The 19,922-nt window shown below is 36.0% G+C and overlaps 1 protein-coding gene across 5 annotated transcripts in view; it reads right to left on the bottom strand.

Annotated features, from left to right (window-relative positions):
• LRRC28 (leucine rich repeat containing 28) overlaps positions 1–19,922 on the bottom strand; it is a 160,197-nt gene that overhangs the window by 120,023 nt on the left and 20,252 nt on the right. For all 5 annotated transcript variants that reach the window (XM_046008833.1, XM_046008837.1, XM_046008836.1 and 2 more), the window contains 2 exons: positions 6,350–6,387; positions 4,968–5,105 (listed from right to left, as the gene is read on the bottom strand). In XM_046008833.1, coding sequence (XP_045864789.1) covers positions 4,968–5,105; positions 6,350–6,387 — 176 coding nt within the window. The remainder of the gene's footprint in view (positions 1–4,967; positions 5,106–6,349; positions 6,388–19,922) is intronic.

The raw sequence follows: 19,922 nt of genomic DNA, 5'->3' as shown, positions 1-19,922 counted from the left end.
CATCTTGAATAGAAGGCTCCACTTATATTACGCTCACCAGCAGATCCCATTAATCTGTGGTCACAGAAATCAGAAGAGTGTTCACCTACGGCAAACAGACTAGAAGAGACATGAGAGTACTTTCTGGGATAATGGAAATGTTCTATATCTTGACAAAGATGCTGATTATATGAGTATATATGTCTGCCAAAACTCGGAATTGTACATTTGTGCGTTTCACTGTATGTAAATTTTACCTCAATTAAAAAAAACTGTAAGAGAAGACAAAAATATGAAGAACAAAGATTAAAAATACAAGAGGGTCTTCAAGGATAACTGTCAAGTTCAATGTTGGGTATATGGGGGTTCATCATTCTATTCTGTCTACTTTTATATTTCAAATTTTGCATAATAAAAAGTTTTTTAAAAGCAAAGGCAATAATGATGCATTAATACATTTATATTAATGTATTATACAATGTATTAATAAACAATAATGTCTTGTATATTTAAAATTTGCTGAGAGTAGATCGCAAGTGTTCTCACCACACACACATACACATACAAATACACATACAGTAACTGCAGGAGGTGATGGGTATGTTCCTTAGTTGGATTGTGGTAATCATTTCACACTGTATACATATATCAAAAAAACATGCTGCATACCTTAAAAATATGATTTTTATGTGTGAAAAATAAAGATCAAAAATAAAAATTTTAAATATCACAGTAAAAAAAAATAAGCTAAAATGTTCATTTAACCTTTTCCTTATGGTATTTGGACACAAACCTACAAAACTCATTGCCAAATAAAATACAAAGTTATTAAAATAATTTTTTTTAAAAGGGAATGAGGCCTGCTCAGAAAAACAGTGCTTCAAGATTCCAAAGTTCTTATACCATAAACTATGACTTTGATAATTTTATCTGGGAAGATTTTTTTGAGTGATGATTATTTATTCATCTTGGAACAAAGTTAAGTCCATATTCTTAAGTTAGCCTGACCTTTCAGGCCAGGTTAGGGACTAAGTCAGGAAGCCATTTAAAGCAGGTGTATCAAGAACCTTTCTTCAGTCTATGGTGTGTGTCTGGAGAATTCGTCAGAGCCCCATGCATAGATGACTCAGAGCTACCACTTGGGTGTTCTCTGGTCAGCGCTTCCCTGCCCATATCCATATCCCTAGGGCGGAGGCTTTTCCTACGGAGAGCTGCTCCGCCATGTGTGTGTAAGGACAAGCACCCCCTTACCTAAGCAACTCAGAACCAATACTTTTTGGGAGTTGATGTTTAAATGCTTAGGCCTCTCAACACCTGAGCAGGATGATCCCTTGGGTTTTACACAAGATTAAGCTCTCAGTGCCCACTGTGGTGGCTGGTGGAGGAGTTCAGAGCGTGCCACCCCAAAATATGCTAGTCTGGCATATTCATTATTTTGAGTTAAAGGAGCTGAAAACTGGCAGATGCAAGAAGGCATTTTGACCTTCCCTTTTCTTTCTAAAAGCACAAAATCAAACTCCCCTGGAAAAGGGGTCCTCCCTGCACCGGAGGAAGGAAGACATTCTTATCACCAGAGATGGAGAGCAGAGGCCAAGGGAGATCCTAATAAACCAACCTTGTTAAACTAACCCTTACGTTCCTAGTCACTACTTCTAATTAGCTGTCCTAACCCAAACCCCACTGTCTTATCACATTTTCACAACTATTACTCTTTGTCCAACCTAGTGTGTAAGTGTTTGGCTTTAACTGCTTCTTTGGGTCTTCATTTTTCTGATGAAGGTTTCTTTGCACAGGAAAAAATTACTAAATAAAATCTGTATACTTTTCTCCCGTTGCTCTTCTTATGTGAGTTAATCTTTGGGCCCAGCTGGAGACCCTACGAGTGCAGAGGAAAAACTGCACTCTTAGGAAAAACTACACCTGCTTAGTCACATACTCTAAGCTGCCTCCACGTTCCTCTACCCTGTCACCACTTAACACCAGTGTTCTCTGTTCCTCCCAAAGAACTACCTGTGCTTGGTGAGATGGGGGAAGGAGGGGAGGGGGAGACAACATCAAAGAAAAAGGGTACAAAGAATGTTGTAGAGCCATCTTAAGCACAGAGTCTATGGGCCTTAAGGACACAACCGGTGATTGGGATAATAAAGAAAACTTAGAAAGTCTCTGCCTCCACCTTCTCTCTGTATATCTGCTTCATCTTTCTTTTTCTGTTTCCCAGTCTGTGTGGCTACTCCCCAGCACCTTGCAAGATTATACAGCATTGTGCAATAGCCCAGAGAGAAAAAGAGACTGAATTTTTTTTTTCTCATTTCCCCTGATGTCTCTTACTCTCTTTCCTTCTCCCCCACCAGCCTCTTCCCAAACTCCCAGGATAACAACTGTTCTGTTTGTGCCAGGTACCTACACCAGCACCAACTGTAGAGATAAAGCCATGTCACAAGGTAGGAAAATGGCAGTACATTCAATCTAACAGAATGGGGGAAAGGAACAACCCAGAAAATGGGTCCCAGTCCACATGGCTGCCACCAAAAGGGTACTGGCAGACAACTCGACAGAATCAACCATGAGTCATGGATGTGTTTGAGAAACTGCTGAAAACACTGGACCTTCTTCACAGCAACACAGACATACTCATAATTATCAAATTGTGTGAAATTTCAGGGCATTCATGAAACCCTTATAATTCATTCTTAGGTCTAGTCTTAAAATTATATATGCACCTAGATTTTTTAAATGTTTCAGGTTTTTCAAATATTGGTATATAATTTTTCAAATTTTAAATATTGAAAATGAAATTACATTCAAAGGTTTTTCAACCACAACAAATTCATGTAATGAAGTGTTAACTCTTTCTAGGGAATGTAACATGTAGAAGTCTATACATAACAGCCTTGACTAGGCTGAAGGGACTAACAACCAAATATCAACTGGGTCTACTGTCATCAAATAAAGAAACACAGGAGTCCCTCACTTTTTTTTTTTTTTTTTTACTACACTTAAACTACTTTCCCATTGTATATGCCCAACATGATGAGACAGCTCAGGGATACATACCTAGCCCCTCAACCATTCAAATCATAACATATGAAATTCCCTCATAAAGAGAGAAATAAAGTGAATAAAATAATTAGTAAGGTCTAGTCCATTGCTACTGATAATGGCCTAGAAAGAAAAAAATCTATACATGGCTCAAGTCAAGAGTTTCTATTCAAAATACAGCTATTACTATATATAATTTTACTCAAAACAGCCAAAACCAAACATATACAACAGACGAAAACTATGGAAATAAAACAAGCAGTATGTGCTTAAAATCAACTATGCAACAGGTGTGATATAAATTAAAAATTAGATGCAAGCAGTCAGAAAACCTATACCCTTCACTGGTCATTAGGAAGCAGTCAATGATATTAGTAGCACATCCTTAACCTCTAAGAGTATATAATGGAAGGAAATGACCACATTCTACCACAAAATGCTCTTATATTACAGGAAAAAACAGAATAATAGAAAACAAAGAACAATGGCTTAACAGAATTGTACTTCTCATTTGCTCTTTGAATATATATAAAAGGGACTTCTGAATACATTATTATAGCCATGTATCTTGATTTTACAAGAGATCTTGTAGAAGTTTCATATATAAGAATTTGAAAACCCAGAAATATTATCTTTACTGATACATTTCCTAGGCAATCTCCAAAAAAGAATCTAATTTCCTGAGTATCTGAATATATAAACTTGATGGAAGCTAGAATGATAAAACACCGCTGAGCCTGATTACATACAATAAACTCTAAAAGATCAGATTCCTACACTATATTGAAATTTTTTGTATTAACTATTGTTGGAAAATGTAAGACAGTAATTATATAGGGTTAAAGAATTTTTCAAGCAGAGTCAACCACTGTACTATTTTATAAACAATATTGAATCTATATTATTAAGGCCAGTACATAAAATCTAAAAATTAATGAGTTACTGTGTTTCACTTAGAAATGTTTGTACTTGAAAGATGTCAGAGAAAGTATTTTTTATATCACAAAGAAATATTACAGACCTTTTCATTCATGGGTTAAGCATGAGTAGCTTTTATCATTCTCATGTGATGCTGAAGTTCCCCAACAGGTACTAATTTGTAATTCTGGTTGAGTCACACATTTCACCTGGATACACTAAGAGACTGGTTGGTGTTCCTGATTACTAAGTAGAAATAATCTTTGACAATGTGACATCTGCATTTTTCTCTGCTCATTCTTGAATGCAAGGTAACTTTCATATAATATTTAAGGCACAAGGTTTTTTATTCTTTTTAACATATTTCACCTTTTTTTAAAATATGGGAAATGACATATGACAGAATTTGCAAATGTGTGGATTCACAAAGGAAGGCCCCTTTATGTCCCTTATAAGACAGTCAACCGGTTTAATGGTAGCTCAGGAGAATGCAGAATTTCAGTACTATACATAAGTACATTACCTTCTAGGAGGATATTCAGTAGGCAGAACTGACAATTAGTTCTGGGACTCAAACTTAAATTCTGCTATGAAATTCTAGTAAGATTTATTAAGTCAAAGTTAATATACATAAGTTACCTCACTAGAAAATGACAGAAAGCACTGTATTTCCTTTTTGGGTACTAAAATGATTACCTCATGCAAAGTTCAACTAAATTCTCTTACACAAAATATTCAGAACTGAATTACTTCTTTGTACAAATATTTCATGAGAGGAGTGACTTGAAGGGGAACTGATCGCAATGTATAATTGTAGTAAATGTAGCTAAAAATATAAATGCCACCTTCTTATGTCCATATCAGGGAAAAGACCCTTAGACACATTTCACCACATTCCTTACTTCCATCTTCAAATATCCCAAATCACAAGTATACCCAAAGTGCACTGCCTAGACACACAGCAAGAAACAGAAATAAAAATAGATTTGTAAGTAGATAAGAAACTACTGTGTGCTACAGACTGTGATTACCTGGAGGTAGGAATTGCAGTTGGTTATTAGCTAATCGAAGATGACGTAAAGCTCTCAGACGACCAATTTCTGGGCAAACAATTTCTAAGGCATTGTCACTAAGATCCAAACACTGGAGTTTTACGAGGGATCCAATGGCTTCAAAGAGAAAAGAAAAGTAAAGGCAAGATTAATTTGATCCAAGTGTTATGACAAATCTTAAATGCAAGCACCACTAATTAAAATATCTTAATATCCCTGCTGCTGTTGCACCAATAGTAAAAACACAGGTCAAAGTATATTTTAGAGGAGTGATAAGACTTCAACCTTGATATAAAATATGATAAGTTAAAAAGCACAAATAAAAAGGTTACAGTGTAAAGCATTGCTTGAATAAATAAATAATGAAACTATATATAAGGTCTTTTTGTCTAACCAAAATTCTTAGCTGGATTTATTAAATTTAAAACTTAAAAGGATGTCTGGGTGGCTCAGTCAGTTGAGTGACCAACTTTTGATTTTGGCTCAGGTCAGGATCTCAAGGTTGTGGGATTGAGCCCCACGTTGGGCTGCATACTTGGCAGGGAGTCGGCTTGAGATTCTCTGTGTCCTTCTCCCTCTGCCCCTCCCATGCACACATGCTCTCTCTAAAATAAAATAAATAAATAAATCTTTATTTTATATTTTTATTTTTATTATGTTATGTTAGACACCAGACAGTACATCATTAGTTTTTGATGTAGTATTTCATGATTCATTATTTGCATATAACACCCAGTACTCCATGCAATCTGTGCCCTCCTTAATACCCATCATCAGGTTAAATCTTTTAAAGAAATTAGAATTTTATTTATTTATTTTTTTTAATATTTTATTTATTTGACAGAGAGAAATCACAAGTAGGCAGAGAGGCAGGCAGAGAGAGAGGAGGAAGCAGGCTCCCCGCGAAGCAGAGAGCCTGATGCGGGGCTCGATCCCAGGACCCTGGGATCATGACCTGAGCCGAAGGCAGAGGCTTTAACCCACTGAGCCACCCAGGCGCCCCAAGAAATTAGAATTTTAGAGTGCTTGGCTCACTTAGTCTGTGGAGCACGTGACTCTTGATCTCGGGATTATGAGTTTGAGCCCATATTGGATGTACAAAATACTTAAAAATAATAAAAATAGATTAAAGAATAAAAATCTTTAAAATTTATCACATAATAATTTACCTGTTATAACCATTTGACTTATTATTTATTTAATCACAATGATTAACTGAACTTACTAATCTTTGAAACTAATAAATTAAAGATGCTTTATAAGTAAAATTCCCTAATATTCCAATCAAAATCCAATCCTACTATTATAAAGGAAAGCATAAACTATGGTACCTCCTAACTAAAAACTGGAAGTGGACTTACCTTCTGGAACCACAACTATGTTATTTGAGTGAAGGTACCTGGGGCGAAAGAAGAAAAAAAAAACAAAACAGTTGTTATCATCCAGTACTTTTGCAAGATAACTAATCTGTAAAATGCTCACTTAGAAATTTATCAAATAAAAAGGGATGAAAGCTTTCTACCATATGTACTCTAAGTGCATGACACAAAACCTGTGGTCATCACAGATAACTAATACCTCAAGAATGATATTTTTTGCTGGAATTGCAAATATTAAACCTATTTACTGATTTAAGTTGTTATTTTTTTTTAATTTTTTTAAAAGATTTTATTTATTTATTTGACAGAGATCACAAGTAGGCAGAGAGGCAGGCAGAGAGAGAGAAAGAAGCAGGTTCCCCGCCAAGCAGAGAGTCCCATGCGGGGCTCGATCCCAGGACCCTGGGATCTGACCTGAACAGAAGGCAGAGGGCTTTAACCCACTGAGCCACCCAGGTGCCCCTTAAGTTGTTATTTTAAAATAAAAGCATGCATAACAAATATATTTTGAGGTATTTTTTAAACTCAAAAAACAAATTACCACTTTTTCTAGTTCATTTTAAAGTGTTCAGGTTTTCAGAAAAACACGTATTGCATCAAGAAAAATCAACACTTATTACGTAAATGAAAATGCAACTTTCAATTTCTAAAGGACAACTTTACAAAATAAATCAAAACTATTTCCAGCTAATATACTGAGAACCAAGAATGGAGAGATTAAATACTGACCATTTACAGTATGTATAAAAATACTCAACTGTCAAGCTACATAATTTATTTCACAGCAAAAGGAATCTCATAAACAAGAATCAAATTCTTTTCTTAAAAAAAAAAAAAAGTTACCCCTGCTGACAAGTCCAGACAAGTCTAGTAAATAACACTTTTCTCACAGAAGTATCTTTAGCACACTCTGGTGGAGACTTTATGCAAACAGCAGCAGCCAACTATTCAGAGCAGAAGTGACAACTGGAGATCACATAATAATTTTAAAATAAATTTGTATCACTGATTTTCAGACATGAGACCTAGATTTTTTTTATATTTTCAAATCTACCATTGTATTTTTTATATGTCATAAAAATGTCTATACATCATAAATCAGTCTTCATAAAATATTTTTAAAAGAATTTTGAACTTTTTCCTACCTTTTTAAGTCTAACATCAAATGTTGAAATGTCACTAACACAAAATAAGAAAGATACAAAAGTAATACATTCACAATTATTTAATGCTGCATTAAATAGATTTTGTGTAGGTATTAACCTGCTGGGCCTAACACAATTTAAACAATTATTCCATTCTATCATATATTTTATTCCTTGTTCTGTGTATATAAAATGATCTCATGTTTTAAAATCATATTCTTTAAGCATTAGTTTTAGGAAGGAATACCTAACTGCTTTATGAGATGACCCTAAAATTTCTTTGGTGCCAAAAGACCATATGTAAATAAATGTGCAAGCACACATGCATATATACACACCCATTTGCATTTGTCACACAAAAGTCAGGGTTCCTGGACACCAAAATAAAGAGACAACTGATTTTTCAGTTACCCACAAAATACTTGCCTAAACTCAAGTTCTACATATGCAAAACGGCCTTAAAATGAATGCCCAACACCAAGGTGAACGCTAAGAAACTGGGCTTGTCTGGGTGGACAATGACAGGCAACTTTTGAGAGGAGGAACACCAGAAGAGGTCTAGTTTAGGTGATAAGGCAAGAAGGAAGGTTTCTGATGTGCAAATTATTTTTTAAAACTTCAATAACAACAAATTACTACATGTGAAAAAAAAGTGCCCAAATCAAAACATGAACTAAAGTGCTCACTGTTATGAATGAAATTTAAAAATGTATTTTAACACATTAAATTTACCTACATTAAAATGAAGATGCAGTCTGCAGAAAGAACAGAATGTTCCCAACTCTAACCCTAGGTTTATAGGTGTGTGGGACCTCCCCTACCAAGTGAAACACCATCTCAACTCAGTTTATCCTGATGTGCAAGTGATAATCATCACTGGTGGGATGGGTCCGAGAACAGGCTCTGAAGCTGGAAAGAGTGCACCTCAGTAGCCATGTGCCCAAGGGAAAATTACTCAACTTCTCCCTTTCATAATCTATAGAAGGAGAGAATAATAACACCAATAACATCAGGATATTGTTAAGGATTAAATGAATCAATAAATGTAAAGCTCTTAGAACAATCTGAGTACCATGAATGCCACTGTTATTGTTATTATAGTTATAGTGAGTCATCTATAATCAATGGTTTAGCAATTTTAAGTCATTTCTCTTTACTCATTTTTTGTAATTTCAAAGTAGTTGAAATGTTGGTGTTTCAATGTAACTAGTTTTCATCATGATCTCCTATAGCGCAAGGAGTTTTCATTCACTGCTGGCAGGAATGCAAAACAATACGGCCACGTTGGAAAGTAGTTTGGTAGTTTTTTAATAGAATTAGATATACACATTTACTTAATAGTGATATGCCAATGTCAGTTTCTTGCTTTTGACAAATGTATCATGGAATTTTAAGATGTTAACAACAAGAGAAACTGGGTGAGAGGGTTACTAGAACTCTGTACTCTCTTTACAACTTTTCTGTAAATATAAAATTATTCCAAAATAAAGTTGACCTTTTTTTTTTTAAATTAAAAGAACAGGGCATTTATTTCCAGCCATGATGGAATAATAGGGACCAGATTTACCTGGCTGCTACAAGCAACAGGAAAATTGGATGGAACATATGAAACAATCATTTTTAGATACAAAAAATAGGCAATTAGGATTATGTTACCTGAGAGAGAAGAAACAATGCAAGCCATATGATGTCCCTAGCTTTCTACCTGGAGGGAAACTGTGAACTGTGGTACATGAATGGGATCCCAAACAAAATATATTTAAGTCTCACTGAGTTATGGAGACACAAGTCAGAATTCAGGGAAACAGGCAGCTGGAAGTTGGAGGAGAGGATGCTACACAGAAAAAAAGAAAAAAAGAAAAAAAACCTTTAAAAATTAAGTAAGAACTCTTTGACTCATTGCTGAATTCTAAAATGTAGCCTAGGCAAAAAGTGACAGAAAACCTATCAGCTGAGTGGTCCAGAAATTGTACAGGGCTGGAGGCATTTAAGTTATGAGCAGCAAGGATACCAAGCCCTTGTTGATTATTTGGCACATTCAAATCAGATCCTATAAAGGCCATGCCCTAGTAATAGGGCTAAACTAAGCCTAGAGTACAGGTTACTCTAGACCTGTCCTAATGAAGTGTAAACACAAGCCATGAAAGGATCAAACTAAATTGTAAATAACTTCATGCCAAATAAAGCACACACACACACACAGAAAGAAAGACAACAAAGTCTAGAGACTCAGCAATGTAAAACTTGTAAGGTCCAGTGTCCAGTCAAAGAGTATTAGATATGCCAGTAAATCAAGAAAATGTGACCAATAACCATGAAAACAGTCAATACCAGCATATACAAGAGAACACAGGATAAAGTCAGCAAACAAGGACGTAAGAACAAGTATAAGAAGTATATTCAGACATTTAAAACAAAATAGGAACGCTGCAAGAGAAGTGTTAAAGTATAAAGAAGCAGCAAACAGAACTTCTAGAGACCAAAAATACAATGAACAAAGTGAAAGCATCACTAGGTGGGGTTAACAGCAAATTAGAGACTGAAGACAGAGAAATAAAATTTGTCCATACTGAACCACATAGAAAAGACTGAAAAGAACTTGAAAAGAGTGTTGATGATTAAGTGAAAATATTAAACAATCTAACAAACATGTAAGAGTCCTGGAAACATGGACCAGAGAGAGGACTGTAGAAATAAAACTATAAAGACAAAGCCAAGAAGCTCAATGAACGTCAAGCACAAGAAAAAAGAAAACCACAACGAGGTATATCAAAATCAAGTCCCTGAAAAACAGTGTAAAAATAAAAACTGTCAAAGTAGTCTAAGGGAAAAAAAAACATGTTACATGTAGGGGAACAAATATAAGAACGATAGCAGATGTTGCTTCAGAAACTATGGAAGCCAGGAGATAATGAACATAGTAAAAGTGCTAGGGGGGAAAAAAATCAAGAATTCTAATTCCAGAAGACCAAAACAAAACTTCAAAACTAGGAAGATGAATGTAAAACAAAAAATATAAGACTTTCAGAGAAAAAAACTAATGTGAGATTTTTCTCACAGGAGAAAACCTTGAGGTCCTAGGGCTAGACGAGGAGTTCTTAGAATTGACACTAAAAACATGATACGTAAAAGCAAAAATTGATAAACTGGACCTCATCAACAGGTAAAACTTTTGCTCTCCAAAAAGAACTTCAAAGAAGATGAAAAGACAAATTACACATTGGGAGAAAATATTTGTAAACAACATATATAACAAAGAACTGGTTTCTATACTATTTAAAAGCTCTTAGAACTCAAGACTAAAAATAAATCCAAATAGAAAATGAGCAACAGACACATGTCACTGAAGAAAAGATAAAGAAAACCAGTAAATACTTGAAAAGATGTTCAGTGCCACTAACCACTAGAGAAATATAAATGAGAGCCACAATGAGAAACTAGAACTATCACATCTTGGTGGGGGAGAATATAAAAAAGGTACAGCCAACCTCGAAAATTATTTGGCAATTTCTTAGGAAACTACAAATCTGGAGCAAAAGTGAAAGAGTAAGGACCTCCGAAAATTCTTTAACATAAAATCAACAAGAATATTGGCCAAAATGATAAGTTTACAAAACTCTGGAAATTAACCAATGTGATACAGGGAGGGTTTATTTAAGAAAAATGGCAAAAATCTCAATAAGCACAGTGAGCTGTGAACTTTGGGGCATTTTCGCTCACTCTCCAGCTCTGCAGAAGCATGGGGCGGGGGGGGGGGGGGAGCAAAAATAAAAAAAAAAACCTAGTGATTAATCATTATCAATCAAGGTGAAAAGCAGCAGCCTGGCTAGCACGTGACAGGGCAGAACTAGGGTAGAGCTCACTCCCAGAAAACTGTCATCATTTGAATTGTTTCCCGGTTCCCTGGAAGAAGACCCCACTTGCAAAGCTGTTTTTAATTTGATCTGACTAGAAACTTGCCTCTTCCCCAGTTCAAATAAATTATGAGCAATTGTTTCACTTCATAGCCACCTGCGCCAATAGACAGCAGGTGGAGCAAACAATAGGCCACCAAAAACTTTAAATGGAAAAGTGCATAGGAGCTCTGAAAAGTTCTGGTGTATTTCTGTAAATCTAGAAGGTCTAAGTCAGGTCCAGAGATGTGCAAATGTTCAGGGAAGAGGTGAAAATACCCTAAGCAATCACCTCTGCTGAACTTGAGGCTCCTACATGAGCAGGTGAAGGCTAAGGTGAATTTGTCAAATGCCGGCTGAGAGGTGGAAGCCTACCACCATACAAGAACAAAGCTCCTCAGCAAAGACTGGGAGACTTACTGGATTCAGGCAGCTAAGGAAATCTCTGCCTAATTATTAGCTGACCACTAAGGTAACTGAGAAGATACTTTAAAAATAGTAATAAAAAAGAAAAGGAAAAGAAAGGCGAGAACTCTATCAATTCATTCCCAGGCCAATATTACCTTGTTACCAAAACTAAAATATCACAAGACCACAGACCAATTTTCCTCATGAATACAGAAGCAAAATTCCTCAACAATATACTACACTAAACCAAATCCAGCAAATATAAAAAGGATTATATTCCACGACCGAATGGGATTTAACCATGGGTTGGTTCATTCAACATACAAGCATCAGTCAATGTAATACACTATATTAACAGAATACAGAAAAAAATGTCATCTCAATAGATGAGAAAAAGACCATTTGACAAAATCAAACACCCTTTTGTGAGAAAAACACTAAAGAAACAAGTAGTAGAAGGGAATTTCCTCAATTACATAGACAGTACCTATGAAAACTCTATAGATATCATCACACTGAATGGCAAAAGACTGCAAGCTTTCCCCCTAACATTAGGCGGGAACAACACAAAGATATCTGGTCTCACCAATTTTATTCAACATTCTATGTTATAGTCAAGTAAATTAAGCAAGAAAAAAAAAATAATAGGGTTACAGATTGGAAAGTAAGAAATAAAGCTACTGGAGTGCCTGGGTGGCTCAGTCAGTTGAGCATCTGCCTTCAGCTCAGGTCATGATCTCAGGGTCCTAGGACTGAGCCCCAAGTCAGTTCCCTCACAGGGAACTTGCTTTTCTCTCTACTTCTCCCTTCTCCCTCTCTTCCCCGCTCATGCTATCTCTCTCTTTCTCCAGTAAATAAATAAGATCTTTAAAAAAAAAAAAAAAAACTATCTTCATTGACAGATGACATGATCTTGTATACAGAAAATCCTAAGGAATATGCAAAAAAAAAAAAAAAAGTTAATGAGTTCAGCAAGATTGAAGAATAAAAGATCAACATACAAAAATCACTAGGATTTTTATATATTAGACAATGAGTAAATCTAACATGAATTAAGAAACTCATTCTATATATAATAAAAAAGAATACATACTAAGGAATAAATTTAACAAAAGAAGATCAAGATTTTTACACCGAAAAGTGTTCAATGTTCAAACAAAAAAATGTTGAAAGAAACCAAAGATCTAACTAGAAAGACATCTCACATTCATAGATTAGAAGACATAATATTATTAAGATGGCAACACTCTGTATATTGAACTAAAGAGTCAATGCAATTGCTATCCTCAATTGCAGATGACTTTTTAATAACTCGACAAGCTGATGTTAAAACTTGCATGGAAATGCAACAGACTTAGAATAGCTAAAACAATTTTGAAAAACAAGAATAATGTTGGAGGAATCACACTTCTCAATTTCAAAACTGACTATGAAGATACAGTAATCAGTTTATGTGCTACTGTTAAAAAGACAGACATACAGATCAACGGAATAAAATGGAGAATCCAAAAATTTGCCCGCATGTCCACGGCCAAATGATTTTTGACAAAGGTGCTGAAACAATTCAATGGAGAAAGAGTATCCTTTTCAATAAATAGTGCTAAAATATTTGGACCCGCACACGCAAAACGGAAGGTAGACCTTTATATTGCAGCTTATGCAAAAATTAACTCAAAATGGATCAAAGACCTAAATGCAAAAAAAATAAAAACAGTTTCTTAGATATGATACCAGAACACATATTGCCAAATACTTCTTGATAAAAAATTATCAAGAAAATGAAAAGATAAACCACAGAATGGGAGAAAATATTTGAAAAGCATGTATTTGATAAAATATCAAATGTATAAAGCATTCAAATGTATACATTATATACCTCAAATATATAAAGCTATCTCAAATATATAAATCAAATATATAAAGCACTCAAATATATAAAGAACTCTTATAAGTCAACAATAAAAATGTTATTTTATTTTATTTATTTACTTGTTTTTTTTAAAGATTTCATTTATTTATTTGACAGAGATCACAAGCAGGCAGAGAGGCAGGCAGAGAGAAAGGGGGAAGCAGGCTCCCCTCCAAGCAGAGAGCCCGATGCAGGGCTCAATCCCAGGACCCTGGGGATCATGACCTGAGCCAAAGGCAGAGGCTTTAACCCACTGAGCCATCCAGGAGCCCCCCCAAAATATAATTTTAAAATGGAAAACAGATTTGAATGGACATTTCTCCAAAGAAATATACAAATAGTAAGCCCATAAAAAGACATCATTAGTCAGAAAAATACAAATCAAAATTATGGTACCAATTCATACCTACTAGGATGACTATCATCAAAAGGAGAGAAAATAACAAATGATGAAAATGTGGAGAAATTAGGATCCTCATTTATTATTGGTGGAACTGTAAAATGATGCATTTTTTTGGAAAACAGTTTGGCAGTTCCTCAAAAGGAACTTAAACAGAGTTTACCACGGCAATTCCACTCCTAGGTATAAACCCTAAAGAACGGAAAATATATGTTCGTACATAAACTCCTACATGAATGTTCACATTTGCATTATTCAGCATAGCGAAAATGTGTGAACAACTCAAATGTCTATCAACTAAAGACTGGATAAACTGAAAACATGGTATATCCATGCAACGAAATGTTATATATCCATTAAAAAAAAAAAAAAAGAATGAATTCTGAAATATGCTGCGACATAGATGAAGCCTGAAACCATGCTATGTGAAATCAAGAAGACTTAAAAAGCCACATACTATATGATTCCATTTACACAAAACATCCCAGACAAGCACAGCCATAAAAATAGAAAGCAGATTACTGGTCACCAAGGAGTTATTAGGGATTGAAGAAAGGGAGGAATGAATGCTAAATGGGTTTCTTTTGAGGTGATGAAAATGTTCCAAAATTAGATAGTACTAATGGTTGCTCAACCTTGTGATTATACTAAACACCACTGAATTGTATACTTAGAAGGGAGAATTTTATATTATATGAATTATATCTCAACAACAACAAAATGAAACATGTAATTACCATATGACTCAGCAACAGTCATCTTAGTCATTTATCTCAGAGAAACGAAAACTTAGTCACAAAAAAAATATATACAAATGCACCAAGCGACATTACTTATTACAGATAAAAATAAAACCACCAATATGTCCTTCAGTGGGTAAACAATTGAAGAATCTGCCTTACGTCCATACCATGAAATAGAATTCAGCAACAAAATGACAAAATGACAGAGATAGAGAACAGAGTAGTAGTTGCCAACGTTTGGGGGACCACAGGAAAAGGGTAGCTCAAGCAATTCTTGCAGTGATGAAAGTACTCTCTCGCTCTTAACTATGATAGTGATTATACAAATCTACACATGTGATAAAACTGCACACACACACACACACACACAAGTACACAGAAAATGAACACTGGATAAGATAACACCAGTGTCAATCTTCTGGTGCTGATCTTATACTATGTGTATGCAAGATGTGACCAGAGGTGGAAACTAGAAGGGTACACAGGATCTTGCTGTATTACTTCTTATAATTACATGTGGATCCAACATTATCTCAAAGTAAAATGATCTCAAATTTTAAAAAAGATGGAGAAATAAAGACTTTATTCAGTTAAACCAAATCTGAGAGAATAATACAGGAATTAATATGAAAGACAACATTTCTCATTTTAAGTTTCTTTAAATGAACAATCTAAATTCAAAGTTAAAATAATGACTTTGGCCAGTTATCAGTTTAGTGTGTCAGCTCCAAATCTACCTTCTATGACTGGTCTAATGTTAGGTTGTCAAAAGAGGGCACTGGAGTGACTCTGCCAGATGACAGCAGCAGGAAGGCCTTCCCTTCTGGGGCCAGTCGCCCTTCAATTGTTTATTTAGCACAGGAGCCAAAGCCCAGAAGCGCTCACCTCAGCAGCCCTCTTGGAAAACCTCAAGCCACATTCTCACACTACAAACTCCCACCCAGCTCTGTAGCAGTTCTTGGCTGCACCGTCAGGCCACCCTCTCCCCATCCGGCAAAGTACTGCTACAGACCAGCTTTGACCCCTCTCAGGCAACAGTCTTACCACCCTGTGGCCACTTCTGTGGTAGTCCTGCTCACACTTCAGGCAACTGCCTCCTCACTAGCCAGGCTGCTTCTACAAACCAGCTCCAGACTACCAAAGCCTTCCTGCAACAGTGAGCTGGTATCATGGAGCAGCTCCATCCTAAACCACCTGGCAATCTTCTCCACCACCAGCAGGCTGTATGCTCCTTTGGCAGCCAGACCTCCACTGAAGAGGTCTAAATATCAGTGTAGGGGACAGAGCGCTCCTAAGTCATCAGTCCTTCCACTGCCTACTTTCCCTCAGCCCAGAAGTAATATCTGCTCTTTGTACTTACTAACTCTGCATACCATAAGTCCTTTATCTTCTTTTAGTAGCTAATAACATTTTACTAGTCAACAATTCTTTATATTAATTTTCCCTGTTTAAACTACGGGTATGGTTTCTATCTCCTAACTGGACCCTGACTGACATACACATGATATGTACACATACATGTATATCGATAGATACATACAAACACACATGCGTAACACATACACTAGCAGAAAGAATGAAGCACTGATGTAAGGTTCCTACATTACATGTGAAGTGGTGCATTATGAGAAGGTGGACTGTAACAGGTTAAAGAAGCATAATGTAAATAAAACACTGAAATAGAAATAGGGTTAATAATTTTACTACCGGGGCACCTGGGTGGCTCAGTGGGTTAAGCTGCTGCCTTCGGCTCAGGTCATGGTCTCAGGGTCCTGGGATCGAGTTCCGCATCGGGCTCTCTGCTCAGCAGGGAGACTGCTTCCCTCTCTCTCTCTCTGCCTGCCTCTCTATCTACTTGTGATCTCTCTCTGTCAAATAAATAAATAAAATCTTTAAAAAAAAAATAATAAATAATTTTACTACCAATAGCGGTAGTAAATGGGATCCTAAATGACATTAAAATAATTTTAAAGAAAGAAAGAGGGAAAAAAATAATAACACCTGAGACAAACAGAACACAAGTTGTAAGATGATTGACTTAAACTCAATCATATCAGTAATCACATTAAATGTAACATGATCTAAACACTCCAATTAAATGGCCCAGATTGTCAGATTGGTCAAAAATCAAAGAAATAACTAATGTTGACTTCAATAAACCAACCTGAATTATAAAGACACAGAGTGGTTAAAAGAAAAGAATGCAAATTCCAATTCAGTACAGGAAAATAAACTCCTACCAGACTGATCCTCTGGCAGATAACAACTACAATGCTAAAGAACACACACACACACACTCACACACACAGGGCTCTAAGGCACTGCAGAGTAAACAAAAGCCAATTCTGGCCAAGAGTTTAAACTTAGAACGAATGGCACTGGGTGAGTTTGAGTTTTGCTTTGCTTTTTATTTTTTTTTTTAATTTTTTTAAAGATTTTATTTATTTATTTGACAGAGAGAGAGATCACAAGTAGGCAGAGAGGCAGACAAAGAGAAAGGGGGAAGCAGGCTCCCTGCTGAGCAGAGAGCCCAATGCAGGGCTCGATCCCAGGACCCTGTGACCATGACCTGAACCGAAAGTAGAGGCTTATTAACCCACTGAGCCACTCAGGCACCCCTTGTTTTTTTGTTTTTTTTTAATTTTTAATTTTTTTAATTTTTATTTTTTTAAAGATTTTATTTATTTATTTGACAGATAGAGATCACAAGTAGGGAGAGAGGTAGGCAGAGAGAGAGAGAGAAGGAAGCAGGCTCCCTGCCAAGCAGAGAGCCCGATGTGGGGCTCGATCCCAGGACCCTGGGATCATGACCTGAGCAAAAGGCAGAGGCTTTAACCCACTGAGCCACCCAGGCGCCCCTGTTTTTTTTTTTTAAACAGCATTTAGTTTAAGGCAGGGTACAGACAGTTACCATGCAGAGCAGCTAAAATTCTGATTAAAAAAAAAAACTTTAGACTTACTAGCCTAAAGAATAGGAAGACCAACAGAATGAATATAACCAAAGGGAAGAGTTTATGAACTTGAAGAAAGATCAATATAAATTATCTAATCTAAAACAGAGAGAAGGGGCACCTGGGTGGCTCAGTCAGTTAAGTCCCAGGGTCCTGGGATCAAGCCCCATGTCCAGCAGGGAGACCACTTCTCCCAGCTCCCTGTCTCTCCCAGCCTTGCCCTCTGCCCCCCACCCCTGCCCCACTTGTGCTCTCTCTCTCTCGTGCTCTCTGTCTGAAATAAATAAAATCTTAAAAAAAAAAAAAAAGATAAAATGCAGAGAGAAAAAAGACTGAAGGAAACATGAACACTGCCTTAGAGGAATGCAGGACAACATCAACAGATGTAACATATGTGTAAATGGTGCCCAAGAAGGAGAAAGGGAATAGTGCATAAAAAATATTCAAAGAAATAATAGTTGAAATTTATCAAATTTGGGAAAAGACATAAATTCACAGATTCAAGAAGCTCAGCAAACTGCAACATAAATAAATACAGAATTATACCAAGGTACATCATAGTTACATTTCTGAAAACCAAAAAAGAAAATTGAAAGTAGCCAGAGAAAAATGATATATTAATACTAATGAAAAATGACTAAAATCCACTAAGTTATTATATATAATATACATAACACAGAATTAATTATGTATTATTTATTCATTTATATTATATAACTTATTTATATTGCAAACATATATATGTTGTGTTATTTCTTATGTAATACAATATGTTATACATAATTACACATGTATAATATAAAAATATTTCTAAAGGGCTCAAAGAAAAACACTATCAAGTGTGAATGCAACTACCACTGTACACATAACACAGTCTGGAGTATTACTTCGCAGTCTTCTTCATCTTCATGATTGTTTCACTTTTTTGCCTGAAGGCCTCAATAATTTTTTTCCTTCAAATCTAAAAAAGGCTTTGAATAAATTCCACACCCATTACTAATAAAAATTCTTGAGAAAGTAGAAATTAATGGTCTGGTAGGTAGCCTCCAAGAAGGTCCCCACCGATCTCCACTACCTGGCATGTAGGCCCTTGTGTGGTAAGCCTCCCCTTTGTGTGAGCTGGACTTACTGACTTGTGTATAATGAACAGAATACAGCAAAAGTGATGGGATGTCACTTCCATGATTAGATGAGAAAGAGACTGTGGATCCTGTCTTGCATACACTCTCTCGCTCTTTTTTTCCTTGCACTGATGGAAGCCAGCTGCCATGTTGGGAACGACACTACAGAAAGGCCAACTGGCAAGGAACTAAAGGGAATTAGTCCTCTGGCCAACAGCTGGCAAGGAACTGAGTCAACCTTTAGGCCCAAAACCCGAGATTAACTGAATCTTGCCAATAACCACATAAGTAAACACAGAAGAGGATACTTCTTTAGTTGAGCCTTCAGAGAAAACAGCAGCCCTGGGCGACAACCTTGATTGCAAGCCTTGAAAGAGACATTGAGGCCAAGACACCCAGCTAAGCCAAGCCCAGATTCTAGATCGTCAGAAAGTATGAGATAATAAGTGTTCATTCTTTTAAGCACCCCTACCCACAGTTTAAGCCACTACATTCTGGGTAATTTGTTAAGCAGCAACAGATTGTTAATACAAATGAATATTTATTTAACACAATAGATTACATATACATTCCTTGTAAAGCCAGTATCTTTCTTACGGGGTAACCCTGGAGGCATTCCCACTAAGGTCACAAAAAAACAAGGATGCCCACTGTCTCAAGTACAGTTTCACACTGTTCTGGAAGGACTAGCCAATGCCATCAGACTAGAGAAAATAATTAAAGGCATAAGGTAGGACTGGCGGAGAAGTGAGTCGAAGGTTTAGAAAAAAAGGAACAACATTACATGTATTTTCAGACATGAGAGTATACCTGAAAAACCGTGAGGAATCAACCATGAAACTAACTCAAACAATAAGATTCCAGCAAGGTAGCACAATATAGAGTTAACACATGAAAACAAAGTGCTCATATATTAAAAAAATAACCACTTAAAAGAGGTAACAGGTAAGAAAATTCATTTACAATTGCAAAAAATATATATTAA

The sequence above is a fragment of the Meles meles genome, chromosome 6, assembly GCF_922984935.1.
Source record: "Meles meles chromosome 6, mMelMel3.1 paternal haplotype, whole genome shotgun sequence".
Taxonomy (NCBI): Eukaryota; Metazoa; Chordata; class Mammalia; order Carnivora; family Mustelidae; genus Meles; species Meles meles.
This window is presented reverse-complemented; position numbering and strand designations above follow the sequence as displayed.